The 19,621-nt window shown below is 41.4% G+C and overlaps 2 protein-coding genes across 4 annotated transcripts in view; one reads left to right on the forward strand and one right to left on the reverse strand.

Moving 5' to 3' along the window:
- The window catches only part of foxred1 (FAD-dependent oxidoreductase domain containing 1), a 42,562-nt gene extending 33,865 nt beyond the window's left edge, over positions 1–8,697 (reverse strand). Inside the window, exons 1-3 of one of the 2 annotated variants that reach the window (XM_072593042.1) lie at positions 8,433–8,697; positions 2,949–3,169; positions 697–807 (exon numbers count right to left, since the gene is read on the reverse strand). In XM_072593042.1, coding sequence (XP_072449143.1) covers positions 697–807; positions 2,949–3,169; positions 8,433–8,682 — 582 coding nt within the window. In that variant the 5' untranslated portion in view covers positions 8,683–8,697. The remainder of the gene's footprint in view (positions 1–696; positions 808–2,948; positions 3,170–8,432) is intronic. The other variant, XM_072593043.1, reaches the window with a different exon arrangement.
- A 4,846-nt stretch (positions 8,698–13,543) lies between these two features.
- srpra (SRP receptor subunit alpha) overlaps positions 13,544–19,621 on the forward strand; it is a 70,402-nt gene continuing 64,324 nt past the window's right edge. The window contains exon 1 of one of the 2 annotated variants that reach the window (XM_072593041.1): positions 13,544–13,734. In XM_072593041.1, coding sequence (XP_072449142.1) covers positions 13,618–13,734 — 117 coding nt within the window. In that variant the 5' untranslated portion in view covers positions 13,544–13,617. The remainder of the gene's footprint in view (positions 13,735–19,621) is intronic. The other variant, XM_072593040.1, reaches the window with a different exon arrangement.

Genomic DNA, 19,621 nt, shown 5'->3' on the forward strand with positions numbered 1-19,621 from the left:
TTTCCAGTCTGTCACTATGCGATCAAAGCACAGATAATATTTTGGGTCATAATTTGTAAGCTTTGTGTGCTTTTATAGAGTTTGTGTGCCTGCTACAGTCAAATAGCAGTTTGCCAAGTGTTCAGTACTTAGAACCCCGACCAACCTACCTTCTATCTTAACCAGGAAATCCACTAGTATAATCAGATTAAGGACAACATATTGTAGATCATAATTTTAAGGATTGAATTTTTCATAGGGATTGTATACTGCCAGATTGATACTGAGTCATACTGATTTGGAACATCCAGCTTCCAACTCTTGCCTGTGCCAAATCATCTAATCTCACAGGTAGCTGTTGTACACAATTTATAACAGGAGCAAATAGGCAGAAATCAGCCAAAGTTTCTATGGGAAACCTTCAGGCTCAATTCCCACAGGGTCGAATATTCTTTCGATACTCATTGCACAGACTTGGGAAAGCTCGTGGGCAAGGTACTGAAAGGCTGCCAACACCTGTAAAATTGTACCCCTGAATAAGTCACCAAGTATGAGAGAAAATAGATGGGCAAAGCAGTCTTAGCATTTTTTTATTAATATAAATGTCTACAAGGCTGGAAGTTGCCAGTAGATCTTTAACCCCTGTAAGAAGCCATTCAGCAAAGTCAAAATGTCCAAGCAACAGCCAGCTATATGCTATAGCCAACCTACTGGTACCTGGATATTGCGAAGGAAGTGAGCAGATTCAATGGACAGGTGGATATTTTCTGGCAGAGAGAACTGCTGGCGAATGCCTCCTACAGATAAGACTGTGGAGGCTTTGGCATACTGTGTACAAGAGAAAACAAATTAGCAACTGTAGCCAGAGACACTCAGTAAAACACAACTTTACTTGGCCAATATGTTGGGTTGCACGAACAGATGCTACATTTTGCCTTTGTTATGCTGTTGTATTGTCAGTTTTATTTTTATTGATAAGTGGGACAATACAAGATTTTCATTATTATATTCACGAGGATTGAAAATATGCAGAAAATAAAATAAAACAAAACAAACTTCCAGTTTATTTACAAGATCACAAGATGACAAGATTACTTAAAACAGCTTAGTACTTGGCTGTGTTTAACCCCTGCTTTCAGTAAAGTTGAGGCAACAGGTCTCCTTACCACTGGTTAGGTTTGGGCAATTTCAATTGACACTTTAGGCAGTGTTTGATTTACTTACATACATTCTCAGTTACAAATGACAGAGCAAGTTGTTGCCAAAGAAAAGATCAGAGAAAGTGGTTTTCTCAAGGAAAAGCTTTTAAATCGTTTCCAGCAGGGAAGCTGGCCATTATACAAAAAAAATACTTTGAGCTTCCAACAATCAGATCTGTAGTTGTCCCAAAGTTGGAAAGTTCCTCAAAAAAAATTATAGAAATAATTCTCAGTTACCTTCCCTCAATTGAACACTCATCATCTTTTGCATTTCAAATGCTCAAACTATCAAACTCAGGAACACGGTGTTTGTCCCCCAACGAAAACCAGTCATCTCAAATAATGTTTGAATATTCCAGCAATACGTTTTTCAACCCAAGGCATAGCTGCTAGTTTGGTGCAATTTTATTTGAATAAGTAAGAGTACCATTCTGTCAGTGATCTCTCCTGGTTTCTCAAGCTAACTTTGGCACATGCAAACCATTCCTTTGATTAGATATATTATAAATCATGGCAAATCTAAAACAGAAACAGAAAATGCTGGAAAGAAACTAGTAGACAAAAAGGAATATTGGACTCAATGTTAATTCCATTTCTCTCGCCAAATGTCACCAGATGCTACGTGTCTCCAGCATGTTGTATTTCAGAGCTCCGCTTTATGCTTTTCTACAGTTTGAGTTCCCAACCAAAATACAAAGTGAACAATTTTGTTCATATTTTCTCAGTGCCAGTTCTTATTTTTTAAGCGTATTTTCCTTTGATTTCTGGCTGACGAGCAGTTTCTTAAACAGGCTGCAAGCCAACCAAATGACGTTTTATTCCCAAACTGTATTCCACCCTCTAAAATGGTGTGTTGGAACAAGAGAGACAAGAAAACAAACTGATATATAAGCTGGGCAAGTACATAGGATTACTGAAATGGTATCAGGGATATTGGCCCAGAAAATTATGCAGAGAGATTAAGCTGGACCAGTTTATCTTAGAAAAAGGTGATAAACCTGAAAAAGCATTGCACATTGGTGTTGGAAGAATGAATGGTGACCTTACTGAAGATTAGATAGCATAGATGCTGGGAGGAGGTCTCCCCACAAGAGGGAATCTGGAACCACAGGGCAGAATTTAAAAATGACATGACTCCAATTTAAGATGGAGAACAAGAAGAGCAATTTGTTCTTTCTGAACATGTCTTTGGAATTTTCTTTTACACTGCCAGCAAAGTCAGGAATTGTGGACACAGGTAAAAAAAAAAGGAGTTATGGTCACTGTTAGGTAAATTTACCTAATGACACAGCAGGTTCAATGCACCAGATGGATTGGTGTCTTAGAGCTTTATAAAGTCATGACGGGCATAGATAAAGGTAAATAGGGAAGGTCTTTTTCATAGGATGGTGGAGTTCAAAACGAGTGAGCATAATTTTTAAGGTGAGAAGAGAAATCTTTGAGGACGAGGGGCAATTCCTCACCAGTACAGACATGTGGCCTACTGTCTGAAATGTCGGAATTAAAACTCAAAGATCATAATTGAATATAATAAAGAAAGAGCAAAATTCAGTTCAAGTGAAATGCAAAACTGGAGAGAACAAAGGAAAGAAACGGACCATCAGGAGTAGTATCTGCAGAGTGCTGACATTTTGTTATATGCTTTTGTAGAATAGGCTTATAACTCAGAGCAAAGGCTATTTAAGTTTTGTTTACTGTAAAATTAGTTTTAGTACCACTGTATCTGATTGAGACATGAAATAGTCATTATCCTTCTAATGATTTACTCACAGTTGGGTCTCTCTCTACGACCACCACTCGGACCCCTTCCCGAATTGCCTCTTTTTTCTTCAACCAGTAAGCAGTGGACCAGCCAACTACCCCTCCTCCCACAATGACAATATCGGCCCACTCAGGAGGCAGTCCAGGAGTCTGGTGCAATGGACTCCAATCACTGCCAGGAAGTACTTCCTTTGCTTTCTGCCTGAATTTGACAAACTCCTTTTCTAGATCTGGAACAAAGAAGAGCATTTCAAGGATAGATGATAACTACCACAAGCAAATAAAGTGCAAATATATTACTGTCAAATCTTCTTCAATCATGATCCAACATTCAAGCATATTTGTGCAACAAGTGATGGGAACCCTAAGAGACTTTACCCTCAAACTAAGATGCCGAAAGGGCAAACACAGCACCACTATTATTTCCATGACTAAAGGAAACTCTCAGTTAGGTGTAAACTCCAAAATGGATCTAATCTATTTTGTCCGGTAGTATACTGAGCAATACAACTAAACTATCAGCTGATTCTTTTTTCTAAATCACGAAGAGTTCTAAGTCTGAATATGGTTGCTTACTTCAAAAAGGTTATTGTTAATTAGCTTGGAGAACTATTGTTTGTTTTGATGTATAGGGAATTAATGTCGTCCAGTCATTTACAGCACAGGAGGTAATTCAGCCTTTTAAGTTCATGCTGGCTCAGTTAAACAATCCAGCCAATCCCACTTCTCCATTGGTTTCCTGAAGCCCACTAATTTAAACCAGCAACACGGAAAAGATTTACCCTGTGCTATAATCTGTTAAAATTCAAGAGACAGAACTATTCCCAAAAGTCACTAAAGTAAAAATTAAAACCTTCATTTTAAAAAAAATCTAACAAAATAATTAAATAACAACTATTTACAACACTTATCTCTAACCGATCTTTTACTCCCCCCTCTACACTACTGGTCCGAAAAAAACCCTGATTAGGGTTTACCAAAACATTCACATTTCAAAACCAGCCAGTTGTTGAATCTTCTCTTTGTATCTTCCTCTGTCTTCTTTTCCTCTTCTTAGGGTTTTTGTTTCACAGGTCGTTGCTAGATAAGAGACCTTTAAAAGAACTATTCTACAGGCAGTCTGCATATGTTGGTTCAACTTTTCAATTTGTTTAATATTTGTACCCCAAAGCATTGGATCATTTTTTTTCAAGAGAACAAATGCCTTTCCTACATGGGATCGTTTCGTTGGTCTTCATATTGTCAAAATACCAAATTAAAACTTGGTTGGAGTGTAGTATCTTGAGGCATAACTTTGGCTGAATTTGAATTTGTTTTTTTGTCCCATAGCAACCCAGGTACTGCAAGGTGCTGGAGCAAATGTTACACTGTAAATTCGCCAGCACTCTGTACTTGCTAATTCCTTCAACTCTCGAAAGGTACAGTACACCTCTACACCTTCATAACACCTACAAGTTTATTTTCTCCAATACCCATTCAATTGTTTTGGTATTTATCAAACATTCAATGTCAACTTTTATTTTATATTGTACTTTTAATGTCATAAACAATCTCAGAAAGCTTCACAAGTGTTAGAGAACAACATTTGCCAATAAACCACAATGGGATTATCAGGAAAAACATGATGAAAGAGTATCTTTTGAATATCTCAACAAGGTAGAGATATCTTGAGAGGGAATGCCAAAGTAAAAGGTCCCTAGCAGCTGAACATACAACCACCAATGAGGATCAAGAGTGTTCAGGTGGCCAGAGATTTGGGAGAACTGGAAAACTGCATGAAGTTACAGAAACTGGAAAAGGTTCAGAAGAGATTTACTAGGATGTTGCCAGGTATGGAAAGTGTGAATTATAAAGAAAGGCTGAAAAGACTGGGACTTTATTCACTGGAGTGCAAGAGGTTGACAGCCAACCTGATATGCCTTTAAAATAATGAGGAGTGTAAATAGAATTTATGGTAGTTGTCTTTTCCCTAGAATGGGGGATTTGAAGACTAGCAGGCACATTTTTAACATCAGAGGAGAGAGATTTAAGACAGACACAAGGTGACCTTTCAAACTAAAAAAAAAGAGGGTGGTTCATATGTGGAATGAACTTCTGAGCAAGTGGTGGATGTGGGTACAGTTACAACATTTAAAAGGTATTTGGATAAGTACATGAATAGTAAAGGTTTGGAGGGTTATGGGCCAGTAGCAAGCAGACGGGACTACTTTAGTTTGAGATTATGTTTGGTATGGACTGATTAGGCCAAAGGAGATAGTTTCCGTGCTGTATGACTCTTAATAGGGAAGTGGAGGCCACAGAATGTGGAAAAATGTAAAATAGGCATGCAGAAAAGTATTGTCACAATTTTTGCAATATATGTATTAACTGGTACATACTGGGAACAGGTATGGCTGGCTAATAGAATTGTCTACGTGTCACTTACTCACTACTTTATTTTCAACTGTGGTACTTCAAGGGGATGCTTCCCCACAAGGGGGTGCTCTTTGATACTGCCCAAAATTAATGGCCAGGGTTGAGCCCATTTAAACTGAAAATGATCTTCAGCTTCTGAGAAGTCACAGTATGCTTTGCCAATGTAATGCCTCTAACTTTGAGGTGGGACTGCTTCTTTTTATTTTAGTTAGAATAGCAATAAACACTCGACTTTATTAATAAACAGCGCATAAAAACTCAGTTAAACTAGAAATTCAAAAAGAACAATTAGGCCTCAAAGAGGATTCACTGAAATGAGAGCAGGGATGAGGGATTTCAGTTTTAGGGTGGGACTAGAAAAGCTGAACTGAGGTTAGGAGGAGATCTGATGGAGACTTTCAAAATCCAATTGATTTCAATAGTGAAAATAAGGTTAAACCATCCAATGCTCACAGATTTACAATGGCTAAAGAACCAAGAGGTGACATGAAAAAAACAAGTATGTAGTAAGCACAAGTATGTAGTGTGCAGTGCCTGAAGGTTTGGCAGAAGGAAATTTGAAATGAGAATCAGCAAAATACCTATTCATGCTGTGGGTGTTTTTTTGGATGAAATGTTGAACCAAAGACCTGCTACTGTGAGGTTGATTCAATGACCTTATTTGAACAAGTAGCTTTCCTGGTATCCCCTGGCCAGCTTTATTCTTTCTGAAACAGTTTGTTTAATCACATTTATCATTGTTGTTTGTTGAACCATGCTGTACCATTTGTGAACGTGTCCTTAATCTTAAGTGTGATGACTGATGTTGATAGGAAAATAGAGGTAGACCATACAGCTGCTTAAGCCTGCTATGGCATTCAACATGATCATGACTGAATTTCTGCCTCAACTTCACTTTTCTATACTTCCAAATCACTGCCAGCTGAGGGTGTCAAAAAGGACATGAACATGACATCTATAAGAAAACAAACAAGTTGCTCAAGAAAATAAATCACATTTGCAAACCACCCAAATGAAGGTACCTTAAGACTGGTGAATTTAAAGGTAAAAACAATGACTGCAGATGCTGAAAATCAAATACTGGATTAGTGGTGCTGGAAGAGCACAGCGGTTCAGGCAGCATCCAACGAGCAGCGAAATCAACGTTTCGGGCAAAAGCCCTTCATCAGGAATAAAGGCAGTGAGCCTGAAGCATGGAGAGATAAGCTAGAGGAGGGTGGGGGTGGGGAGAGAGTAGCACAGAGTACAATGGGTGAGTGGGGGAGGAGATGAAGGTGATAGGTCAAGGAGGAGAGGGTGGAGTGGATAGGTGGAAAAGAAGATAGGCAGGTCGGACAAGTCAAGGAGACAGTAACTGAGTTCATCCTAGTTTCAAACTTCCAGCTCAGTTACTGTCTCAGCGAAACGTTGATTTCGCTGCTCGTTGGATGCTGCCTGAACTGCTGTGCTCTTCCAGCACCACTAATCCAGTATGGTGAATTTAAAGGCCAGCTAGGGATTCACACATGAAAAATTCAAGTCTTAGCCTTGTTATCCAAGATTTACTCTTCATGTTACAGCAAAAAAAAATGACTGAAATAAATTATAAAAGAAAGAAAGTATTTTATCTGTCCATTTTGATGTCCCCCTTGATACTTTATTGATTCTGACTTGTTCACCTTGATAGCCCATGTTTTGCAGCTCATTAACATGTTTCTTTAAACGTACCTTCATGAGTGGATTCTGTCAGTTTCAAAATGACTCTTCTTTATTTCCTTGACAAAATTACTTCTCTCTCCAAATCTCTTGCATACTAAGCCTCGCTTTATACTTATTGTTCATGGCTTGCAAGGTAGCCCGAATAAAATTTTGACAGGCAACGTGAAATTTGCTCTGAAACATATACAGCACATGTACTACTCCAGTCCAACTTTGACTGGGCCTGCAGTAGTATAGAACAATACGGAATTAAATGAAATTTGTGGTACTCGATGTTCACTTTGTTTCTTAGCTATTTCTTTAGCTGGTCCTGGTAGCAATCTGGCTTGTACAGACAATGTAAACCCAGAAGAAGTGTTAAAAATTGAAAGTTCAAGAGAGTAAACAATAAAAGATTGTATTTACTTATTGTAAATCATTGACACAAGTAAAATCCAAGAACCTATTTGCTTGCTAAATTCTTTCTCAATAACTGCTGCCACTTACAAAGATCAATGGACACACTAAATCTCCATCCCCCTAACAATCCTTGTTCCACAGAACACTGGTATACATATCCATCCATCAAGGTAGGACAGGTAGGTGAAGTGGTTAAGGAGGCATATGGGATACTTGTATTTATTAGCTAAGGGACAAAGTTTAAGAGCAAGGTGGTCATGCTGAAACAGTATAAAATGTCAGTTAGATCCCAGCTAGTGTTGCGCTTAGTTCTGGAACCCACACTATGAAGAGGAACGTGATTTCACTGGAGAGAGTACAGAGTAGATTTACTGGGATGTTGCCTGAAGGGAAGCTTGAGTAATAAAGAGATTGAATACAATGGATATGATTTAGACGTATAAAATTATGACAGAATGGACTGGGATGTTGAGAAGAAGCTTTTCCCCCTTGACAGATGGATCAAAGACCATTGGGCATGGATTTGAGATAAGGGGCAGGAGGTTTAGAGAGGGTGTAAGGAAACTGATTTTCCCTGCAGACGGTACTAGGAATCTAGAACTCACTATAAGGGCAGTGGAGACACACACAAGTTCGTAACGTTGAAGTTGTACTAAATGTTCAGTTGCGATTCCAGGGCAGACAGAGGGAACACGGGATTAGAATAGGTAGGTACTAGTTTTTGATCGGTGCAGACTCGATGTCATTTATGCGGAAGATAAAAGGAGCCCCTTTCACGAGAGTAATACACCTTCCGAGTTCTCATGAAAGGTCGCAAAAAAAAAACCGAAGTGAGTTTCTCTCCCTCCAAACAGGCTTTTAATTCTATGATTGAACTGTAAAAGTGTTAGGAAGCGTCTATGGGTCAGCTGTTGGGGACGCTGGCGGTCATATTGCCCCAGACAGCTGCCTTCCGTCGGGCTAACGCCGGAACCCCCTCACCTTTCACAAAGTCGCTTCGCCTCTGTGCACTGGCGCTGACGGCGCGCCGGCCTTGCCCTCGGCAGGGTAGACGGAGGCAGAGACAGCGGTGCGGGGAGGCCAGAGGGCGGCACGTGCGGACAACTCGGCACAACATCACAGCAACGGCTGGCGGTGGGAGGGTGTGCAGCAGTGCGTGCGCGCGCATGCGCAAAGCACTGGGGAAGGCGGGGCACCCACGACCCAGGCACGCGCTGACGTATTCGCCCATAGCCTACGCCATTACGCCAGAACGGCTACCCATCACGTGATATCCCCCTCGACCATGAAAGCGGGAATTTTAAACAAAAAGACCTGACCTCGCTGTAAGCATAGTGCCTTCGCCCTTTCCCGCAGAGATATGGAGCCGCTGTACTCGCACCACTTCACCTTCACTCGTTTTTTTGGTTTGCAGTCCGCATGAAATGATCCATGGAGGCCGCTGTCCCGTCACCAACTCAACTTTAATTTACATATGATCCATCGAGCCCACCAACCCCAAGGGGTTGGATGTAGTGAAATCACTGAGGACAGAACATGGAAAGGGGGGGGGGAAGGGAGGGGGCATTGTCATGAAATTAGGGCTGAGATATTTGGGAATAACGTCGGCCTCAGACAAAAGGTCATAGAAATTCAGAACTCTTTCTGTCAATAGAATCCTTATCGTGTGCATGCAGACCATTTCGCCCCTCACCAGAGGCAATCCCCTACCTGATCTCTATAATCCTGTATTTCCATATGGTTAACCCACCTAATGCACATACCACGTGCCATCTAGCATAGTAAATCTGCATACCCAAATAACTGCATGTTTTTGGACTGAGGAAAGAAACTGGAGCACTTCAGGGAAACCCACACAGACATGGGGAGAACGTGCAAACTCTACACAGTCACCTGAAGGTAAAACCAAATCTGGTGTCTCTGGTGCTGTGAGGCAGCAGTGCTAACGACTAAGCCACTGGGCTTTTACTGTCTATAAGTTAAATGGCATTTGTCAAGTCACGCAGAATTGTGGAACTGCTTTCTAGTCAACATGCAAGGTGGCTTTAACTCCTTTGATACTCCTAAACCTTCCTGAAAATCATCCAAGTATTTAATTAGAACTTAATTCAGGCAGCTATTTTCTAATTGAAAAATGCTGAGCCAATCTCGGTGAATCTTTCTCAACTAATTTTGCCACATCAAGCTTGGGCCCGAGACTTCACTACAATTAGTGGTAACTGAACCAGCTGCTCATAAGAGACCACAACTGAAGTTGGACCTTTAATCTGTAAAGGTATAGGTGCTGTAAAGGTAATGAACCAGGCCAGGTGTTAGACTTGGAGGTAGGTGAGCACTTCGGGGGCAGTGACCACAACTCGGTGACTTTTTCTCTAGTGATGGAGAGGGATAAGTGTGCACTGCAGGGCAACAGTTATAGCTGGGGGCAGGGAAATTATGATGCGGTGAGGCATGACTTAGGATGCGTGGATTGGAAAAATAGGCTTCAAGGGAAGAACACAAATGATATGTGGAGATTGTTCAAGGAACAGCTAATGGGTGTCCTTGATAAGTATGTACCAGTCAGGCAGGGAGTAAAGGGTCTTGTGAGGGAGCCGTGGTTTAACAAGGAATTGGAATCCCTTGTGAAAGGGAAGAGGGCGGCCTTTGTAAAGATGAGGCGTGAAGGTTCAGTTGGGGCGATTGAGAGTTATAAGGTAGCCAGGAAGGATCTGAAGAGAGAGCTAAGAGCAGCAAGAAGGGGACATGAAAAGTCCTTAGTTGGTAGGATTAGGGAAAACCCAAAGGCTTTCTATAGGTATGTCAGGAATAAAAGGATAACTAGGGTAGGTATCAGTCCAGTCAAGGATAGTAGTGGGAAGTTGTGTGTGGAGGCGGAGGAGATCGGTGAGACACTAAATCAATACTTTTCGTCAGTATTCACTCAGGAACAGGACATTGTTGACGATGTGAATACTGAGTCACAATTAATTAGAATGGACGGCTTTGAGGTATGTAGGGAAGAGGTGTTGGAAATTCTGGAAAGGATGAAAATAGATAAGTCCCCTGGGCCTGATGGCATTTATCCTAGGATCTTCTGGGAAGCTAGGGAGGAGATAGCGGAGCCATTGGCCTTGATTTTTATGTCGTCGTTGTCTACGGGAATAGTGCGAGAAGACTGGAGGATAGCGAATGTGGTCCCCTTGTTCAAGGGGAGCAGGGATAGCCCGAGTAACTATAGGCCAGTGAGTCTCACTTCTGTTGAGGGCAAAGTCTTAGAGAGAAAGGGATAGGATTTATGAACATCTGGATAGGAATAATGTGATCAAGGATAGTCAGCATGGTTTTGTGAAGGGCAGGTCGTGCCTCACAAACGTTATTGAATTCTTTGAGAAGGTGACCAAGGAAGTGGACGAGGGTAAAGCAGTAGATGTGGTGTAAATGGATTTTAGCAAGGCGTTCGATAAGGTACCCCATGGCAGGCTAATGCAAAAACTACGGAGGTATGGCATTGAGGGTGCATTAGAGGTTTGGATTAGGAACTGGCTGGCTGGAGGGTAGTAGTTGATGGTATAGGTTCATCTTGGAGCGCAGTTACTAGCGGTGTTCCACAAGGATCTGTTTTGGGATCATTGCTGTTTGTCATTTTTATAAATGACCTGGAGGAGGGGCTTGAAGCCTGGGTGAGCAAGTTTGCGGATGACACGAAAGTCGGTGGAGTTGTGGACAGCGAAGAAGGATGTGGCAGGTCACAGCGGGATATAGATAAGTTGCAGAGCTGGGCAGTAAGGTGGCAAATGGAATTCAATGTAGCTAAGTGTGAAGTCATTCACTTTGGTAGGAGTAACAAGAAGATGGATTACTGGGCTAATGGTAGACTACTTGGTAGTGTGGATGAGCAGAGGGATCTTGGTGTCCATGTACACAGATCTTTGAAAGTTGCCACCCAGGTAAATAGTGCTGTGAAGAAGGCATATGGTGTACTGGGCTTTATTGGTAGAGGAATTGAGTTCTGGAGTCCTGAGGTCATGTTGCAGTTGTATAAGACTCTGGTGCGGCCTCATCTGGAGTATTGTGTGCAGTTTGTGTCGCCATATTATCGGAAGGATGTGGAGGCATTGGAACAAGTGCAGAGAAGGTTTACCAGGATGTTGCCTGGCATGGTAGGAAGATCGTATGAGGAAAGGCTGAGGCACTTGGGGCTTTTCTCATTGGAGAAAAGAAGGTTTAGGGGAGATTTGATAGAGGTGTACAAGATGATTAGGGGTTTAGATAGGGTTGACAGTGAGAACCTTTTTCCGCTAATGAAGTCAGCTGTTACTAGGGGACACAGCTTTAAATTAAGGGGTGGTAGGTATAGGACAGATGTTAGGGGTAGATTTTTTACTCAGCGGGTTGTGACTTCATGGAATGCCCTGCCAGTATCAGTGGTGGACTCTCCCTCTTTATGGTCATTTAAGCGGGCATTGAACAAGCATATGGAGGTTATTGGGCTAGTGTAGGTTAGGTAGGCTTCAGTCGGCGCAACAGCGAGGGCCGAAGGGCCTGTACTGCGCTGTATTTTTCTATGTTCTATGCTCAATCTAGATGAGCTCTTATGCAAATTTAACTGCTGGAGACGAGCTAATTTTATGAAAGACTGGTTCTACCATCTATTCCAACATCAACCTCCATTAAAATTGGGTGACTAACCGGATATGTATTTTGGTTGGTTCAGATTTGGGTGTTGCTAAGTAATTTAACTGTTCCAAGCCAGGTGTACATGGACTTCTGAGGATTTGCACTCTCTTGAATACTCCCCTGAGATCACTGACTCAGTTTAGGTCGAGGGGGACTCTTGCTGTCTCTTGCCTGCTGGCCCAGATCCTGAATAAAATTCTAACTGTTTGGTTGAGGCTTGGCGTTGTGTGGGGTTTCGCTGTGAATCGAGAGGAGCTCTGCTTAGGATATGTCCTGTGTGAGGCAATGTAATTGCCTTCACTTAAATGGTGTTCCCCAAGCTCAGTTGGGCTAGTGAGGGTGTCCACTTCCATTTGAATACCCTGCAATTAATTTGTTCCACTTGCCATTTTTTTAATTGATAAAGTCAGTTGTGCAGTCCAGTTGGGCTTCAGCTAGTAAATGTTTTTTGCATGATTACATCATTAAAAGACATATCAACTGGTTTCTCAGCATCTCACTCAGGGTTAAACTAAAGTCACGTGCCTTTGCAGTGATCTTAACCTGGTCAAAAATCCCAATGCAGATTCCTGTATTCTCAAATTGCCAATTAAAAATTATAGCATCTCAGAATTAGGAGGCTTGGCATTGCAATTTTATTTTACTAAATCTGTCAACTCTTGAAAGGTTTTAGTATCTGGTGCCTCAAATTAGGTTCCTAATAGCCAAAAAAGCGTCCCAAATAAAAGCATGATGCCAGAAATGCTTACCTCATCTTCAAGACAACTGTTGCAAGTGAATTTCGTCAGGGGTGTACTTTCTGCTTGTTGCCATGGAAATAACTCCACAAAATCCAGTATCCCAGCATCAAGTTATGCTCTATTTATACATCATTGACTCTGTTCCAGTTTTCTCAGGGTTAACACAACCTCTGACATGCCTGTTTACATCTGTCATCCAGGGCTCCCTGATTGCACCGGTTAACAACCCCAATCGGGGAAGTTAAAAATCAAACACCAGGTTATAGACGGTCAGGTTTAATTGGAAGCACTAGCTTTCGGAGCACTGCTCCTCCAACAACCTGATGAAGGAACAGCGCTCCGAAAGCTAGTGTGCTTCCATTTAAACCTGATGGACTATAACCTGGTGTTGTGTGATTTTTAACTTTATCCACCTCAGTCCAACACTGGCATCTCCAAATCATGAATACCAATCAGGGAACTCATTCGACGAGGTCCTTCTGGCTGACTTTGTTACAATCACCACGCCACCTTTGGGGTTCTTCTTTTCAAATCGGGGACACGATGTGCAAATAGTTTTAAATCACATTGCGGATCTTTCATTTCAGCGAAATGTGTGAGCCTCCCTTGCGGAGGAGTGAAGACCAAGATTCACGTCAACACCTCCTTGCAGCGCCTGGTGACCGTCTCCAGGAAGTGACGCGACCTCCGGGAAGTGACGCGCCGTGGTCCTGACGTGTCCCTCTCCCCCGGATTATTCTGGATGGTTCTGAGGTAGCTCTCGCGCCATGCTCGACTTCTTCACCATCCTCAGTAAGGGTGGCATCGTGCTCTGGTGCTTCCAGGGCGTCAGCAGCCCCTTCAGCGGCACCGTCAACGCGCTCATTCGGAGCGTCATCCTCCAGGTGACGGGGGGCCCTGGGACCAGAACCGGGAGGGCCGGGGAATGAGGGAGGCCCCGGGGGGGGGGGGATGGGGAGCTTGGCACCGGGGACAGAGGGTACTCAGGACCGGATCGCGGAGGAGGGGGGGGGGGGCAGGAGAGGGAGAGGACCCATGGCCTGGGAGGGAGAGGGGGGGTCGATGGAAACTCCGGCCTCTGGTTGATTGCCCCCTTTACCGAGAACCACTTACGTCGCCGCTAGACCCCTGAACAGGTTGTCAATAGGGAACGATCTAAAGCAGAGAATAACGGAATTGCTTGCCTCCTCGATAGAGAGTAGTAATTGCCCACCTCACTGGTTCAATAGTTGGTCGTAGGTAAAAACAATGACTGCAGATGCTGAAAATCAAATACTGGATTAGTGGTGCTGGAAGAGCACAGCAGTTCAGGCAGCTGCTCGTTGGATTCTGCCTGAACTGCTGTGCTCTTCCAGCACCACTAATCCAATAGTTGGTCGTACTGAGTCTTAATCTCTCACTGACACAAGACTCGAAGAAGGACATGTTTATGTGACATGTTTCACAAACTCAGCATTCCAAAGTATGCTGCATCAAATTGTGTACTCTTGGAAGTGTGGCTGCAGTTGTCATTTGCAGCACCCATTTTACAGAGAGCAATGTTCTGTAACTAACGGTGTGATCATACTCAGATTGTTTTCATGATGTAGGTCAAATACTTAAATACCAGCCCAGTTAGGATGATGAACTTGCCCTTTTTTATCAGAATATTTTCTGCCCACCTTTGAAAGTAGACAGTTGTCAACTTAGATTTTTGCAGTCAAATGTTTGGATTAGGATGCAAACTTTGTAACATGGAGTTGAGAGTGTTACTGATTGAGCTATCAGCAAAATGAACTTTTCATAGCCCTAGTTTGGTTTAGTATTGCGCAATTTGATTATTGAATGAATAACTATGAACCAAACATATGTAAAACCAAATTAATAGTATAGGCAGCAGGATGCATTGGGAAATGAGGTGATGAATCTAGTTTACTTCAAATGTGTGCAGTTTGCAAAGTTTCAGTCTTATGTTTAAGCAAGAAGCTGTCAGAGTTCCCAGCTGGGACTAGACATTTTAAATAAATGGATTATGAATTTCCTGAGTTTATGCAATGCATAACTATAATATCAAAACGACTTCTCATGCTTGTTCATATTAACTAAGGACAATCCAGTTTGGGAATGTTGATTTAAAGACATAGGCTTTTATCTCCGATTTGTCCCAGTTTCCCTCATTATTGCATCTAAAATCACTTTGTATCTTGAGTGTTGTTATGTTGGACAATAGAAATTTTAACTGTTTATTCATTGAGCAGGAGGTGTACAGCCCACGTTACTGTATTGAGGTCTGGTGTAGAAATACAGACATAGCTGCATTTGTAATTCAGCATTAAATGCAGTAACCTGATTAGTGTGATAGCCGCAATCATCCCGTTGTAGAATTTATCTTCCCATTTAGATATAACATCTCTGTACAATATTTACTGTATTTCATTTTGCGTTTGGGGCGAAGGATGAAAATTTGTTCATCATTCTCTGCAGTATACATCATCAGCATCAAACATAACTAGGAATGATCCATAAGGAGGCATATTGTGATCTGGGGGCACCTGCATGATATTTCCCCCTTGCTTTGTGTGTAGTTTCTGATCTCTAGGCATTGTGTGAAGCAAAGAGACTGGAATCAGGCTTTGCAATCACTCTGGGGAGTTCAAGCCCTTGCTTGTTAGTCAAATTCAAAAGCTGAATTTAGAATGCTTGAAGTACCAAATGAATGACAAGTCCTAATTGCTGTTCTGGGTTGCTTCTACAAATGAAACATAAAATGAGCTATCAAATTGGGATGATTGTGAAATTGTTATGTTGATCTTCAAGAATTGTCAGGTTTTTTTTCTCTTCATTTGAATAGAATAAGAGAATCAAGACTGTGGTGTTTACCTTGCCCCAGTTAGGGTAGAAGTGATATTATGTAGTATTGTCTTCATTGTATTGGAGAAAAATCAAACCAGATTCAGTGATCTCTGCTGAGAAGTGTAAGCTGAATTGGACTGGCTACAGCTTTCCTTGTTATTGAATGGCTTAGTGATCACCTTGCATTTATAGAAAAGGTTCTTGAGATATCACAAATTTCTTCCCAAGTGCCTCAATTTCTGAGGAGAGTTTCAAGGAATGTGGGAGAAAAGGATCTTAAAGTGAGAAGTTCGAAATGCAGAATACATCATCTGAACGACTTGACTAGTTTCATATTTAAGATTGGAAAATTAATCAGAAAGCCAGTCTGAATTGCTTTGGTGATTTCTTGTCTCTGCAATCAAACAGCTCGTTGGCTGTTTTGGCAAACAATTGGCAAAAAAAATCAAAATAATTGTGCATGCTGGAACTTGGAAACAAAAACAGAAATTACTGGAAAAACTCAGCAGGTCTGGCAAGTTCTGTGGAGAGAAATCAGTTAACATTTCAGGTCGACTGTACTGAAGAAAGGTCACTGGACCCAAAATGTTAACTCTGATGTCTCTCCACAGATTCCGCCAGACCTGCTGAGGTTTTCCAGCAGTTTCTATTTTTATTTGCTATTAATTTGTCCCTTGTCATCAAAATATGACATCAGTTTTCAAACAGCATAATTTTGCAGAAGCATAGCGAGTTATTAATTTAATTATTAAATTTTATGTTGTTTATAGTGTTGGTTGAGGGATTAATATTGGCCAGAATATACAAACCAAAGAAATTTGTCGCCAGGGAGTGAACCTGTAAAGGCTTCTATTCCTATTTTTGTTCTTGGCTAACACCTATTTGTCATCTGTCAGGAGATGGGTTAAATAAATTGGAATCAAAGATTTGACAGAAGAAATGGTAGTTGATCAATGGTCTGCTCTCAAAGAATAGGTGGTTCACAAACAGTTAAGGTATGTTTCCCCCAAAGGGAAGACCAGGCAAACAAATCCAGAGGTCTCTGGATGACATGATAGATATTGTGATAAAAGGTAATATGTGCTTAGGGCATGTAAGTTAGAAATTACACTTGAGAACCCTCAGGCTGAAGATGTAAGCTTCAGAAGGATGATGAAAAGGCAGTGAACAGGAAAAGGAATCCCAAAGTTTTCTGTGGACACAATTAGTAAAAGGGAAGCAGAAGAAGAAATTGAGCTGATTAGGAGCCAGAAAAGAATTTGCGTATAATGCAGAGGTCTTGACTGAAGTATTAAACAAATATTTATATTTGCATTGGCCCTTCAGGGAGGAAGATGGTACCCAGGCCTTGGTAAAAATGCAGGAAACGCAGACATGAGGAATTTAAAATTTGTAAGGCTGAGGTTTTGGATAGGCTATTGGCACATAAAGTTGGCAAGTTTTACAAAGATGCTGAAGCAAGTGAGGGTGGGAATTGAAGAATTACTGGTATTCATTTTTCAGTCTTCCTTAGACTCAGGTGATGTCAGAGGGCTGGAGAATTGCAAACTATCCTGTGGTTCAAACTACGACGCAGAGATAAGCTCAGCAATTAGACTAGTCATCTTTGCTTTCGGAAACTTAGACAATAATTATGGGCAAAATTAATACTCACATTGTCAATGTGGATTAACTAAAGAGAGCAAGCATGGATTTCATTTGGGAAAATAATATTCAATTAACTTACTGGAGCTTTTCAATGTGGTAACAGAAATGGTCACATTGTACATGGACTTCCAGAAGATATTTGATTCACTACCACTTGAGAACCTTTTTCAGCAAAGCTAGAATAAAAAAGGATAGTAACAACATGGATACAAAAGTAGCTGAATGACGAGAAAGAATAATGGATAATTGAGGAAGCAGTGAAATAATGGTAATGCCACTGGATTAGTCGTATAAAAACCCAGAGTAATTTTATGGGATATGGGCTTAAATCCCACCATGGCAGATGGTGAAATTCTAATTTATTAGAAATTAGGAATAGAAACCTTGCAAAATGGCAACTGTGTAGCTGCTGTCAATTGTTGTTGAAAACCCATCTAGTTTAGTATTGCCATTTAGGAAAGGAAATTGGCTATGTTTGTTTGGCCCATATGTGACTCCAGATCCACAACAATCTGTTTACCTAACTCTGTGTAATTGAGGATCATCAATGAATGCTAGCCTAAATAGTAATGCCAATGAGTTATGAATGAATTTTTAAAAAGATGTTGTTCAGGCACCATTAATAGTGGGTCCCTGGGTCCAGTGTTTTTTTCACTCACTTTCAGATGTGGGAGGGTTGATAGCTTTTGCTGATAGTATTTTAATTAGCTAGACATTGCAGTTTAATGCACATTTGTTAATACCTGCTAATTGAAATAACTTGCAAGTATTGTAAATGGAGGAATATAGTTTAGGACCTCAATAAGACAAAGACGTATATGTTGGTGCAGTGAGTACATCAGGTGGCAGATGAGGTCCACTACACCATTACACACAAGAGTGGAAGTAAGGCCATTCGGCCCAGCAAGTCCACTCCGCCATTTAATCATGGCTGAGCATTTCAACTCCACTTACCTGCACTGTCCCCGTAGCCCTTAATTCCTTGCGAGATCAAGAATTTATCAATCTCTGCCTTGAAGACATTTAATGCCCGACCTCCGCTGCACTCCGTGGCAATGAATTCCATAGGCCCACCACTCTCTGGCTGAAGAAATGTCTCCTTATTTCTGTTCTAAATTTACTCCCCCTAATTGTAAGGCTGTGCCCACGGGTCCTGGTCTTATCACCTAACGGAAACACCTTCCCACCCTTTCTAAGCCATGCATTATCTTGTACGTTTCTATTAGATATCCCCTTAACCTTCTAAACTCTAGTGAATATAATCCCAGTATCCTGAGCTGTTCATCTTATGTTAGGCCTACCATTCCAGGGATCATCCGTGTGAATCTCCACTGGACATGCTCTGGTGCCAGTATATCCTTTCTGAGGTGTGGGACCCAAAATTGGACACAGTATTCTAAATGGAACCTGACTAGAGCTTTATTAAGTCTCAGAAGCACATTGCTGCTTTTACATTTCAACTCTCTTGAGATAAATGACAACATTACATTTGCTTTTTTAATCACAGACTGAACCTGCAAGTTTAACCTTTAAAGAATCCTGGACTACCACTACCCTTTATACTTCGGCTTTATGAATTTTTTCACTGTTTAGAAAATAGTCCATTCTTGTGGTCTTTTTTTTCAAGTGCAAGACATCATATTTGCTCATGTTGAATTTCATCAGCCATTTCCTGGACCACTCTCCTAAATTGTTGAAATCTTTCTGCAGTCTCCCCACTTCCTCAGTACTGCCTGCCTATCCACCTAACTTGGTATCATCGGCAAACTTGGCCAGAATGCCCTCAGTCCCTTCATCCAGATCATTAACTTATAAAGTGAACAGCTGTGGCCCCAACACTGAACCCTGTGTAACACCACATGTCCAGAGCGCCATTCTGAAAAAGAACCTTTTATCCCGACTCTCTGCTTTCTGTCAGACTGCCAATCCTCAATCCATGCCAGTAGCTCACCTTGAACACCATGGGCCCTCACCTTACTCAAGAGCCTCTCATGAAAACCTTATCAGAGGCCTTTTGAAAGTGTAGATAGATAACATCCATTGGTTTCCCTGGGTTATACTTGTTACCTCTTCAAAGAATTCTACAGGTTTGTCAGGGCACGACCTCACCATACTAAATCCATGCTGACTTGTTCTAATCCGACCCTGTACTTCCAAGAATTTAGAAATCTCATCCTTAACAACGGATTCTAGAATTTTACCAACAACCAAGGTTAGGCTAATTTGTCTATAATTTTCCACCTTTTGTCTTCATCCTTCCTTTTAATAAGGGGGTTACAACAGCGATTTTCC

This window comes from Chiloscyllium punctatum, chromosome 23 (assembly GCF_047496795.1).
Source record: "Chiloscyllium punctatum isolate Juve2018m chromosome 23, sChiPun1.3, whole genome shotgun sequence".
NCBI classification, from domain to species: domain Eukaryota; kingdom Metazoa; phylum Chordata; class Chondrichthyes; order Orectolobiformes; family Hemiscylliidae; genus Chiloscyllium; species Chiloscyllium punctatum.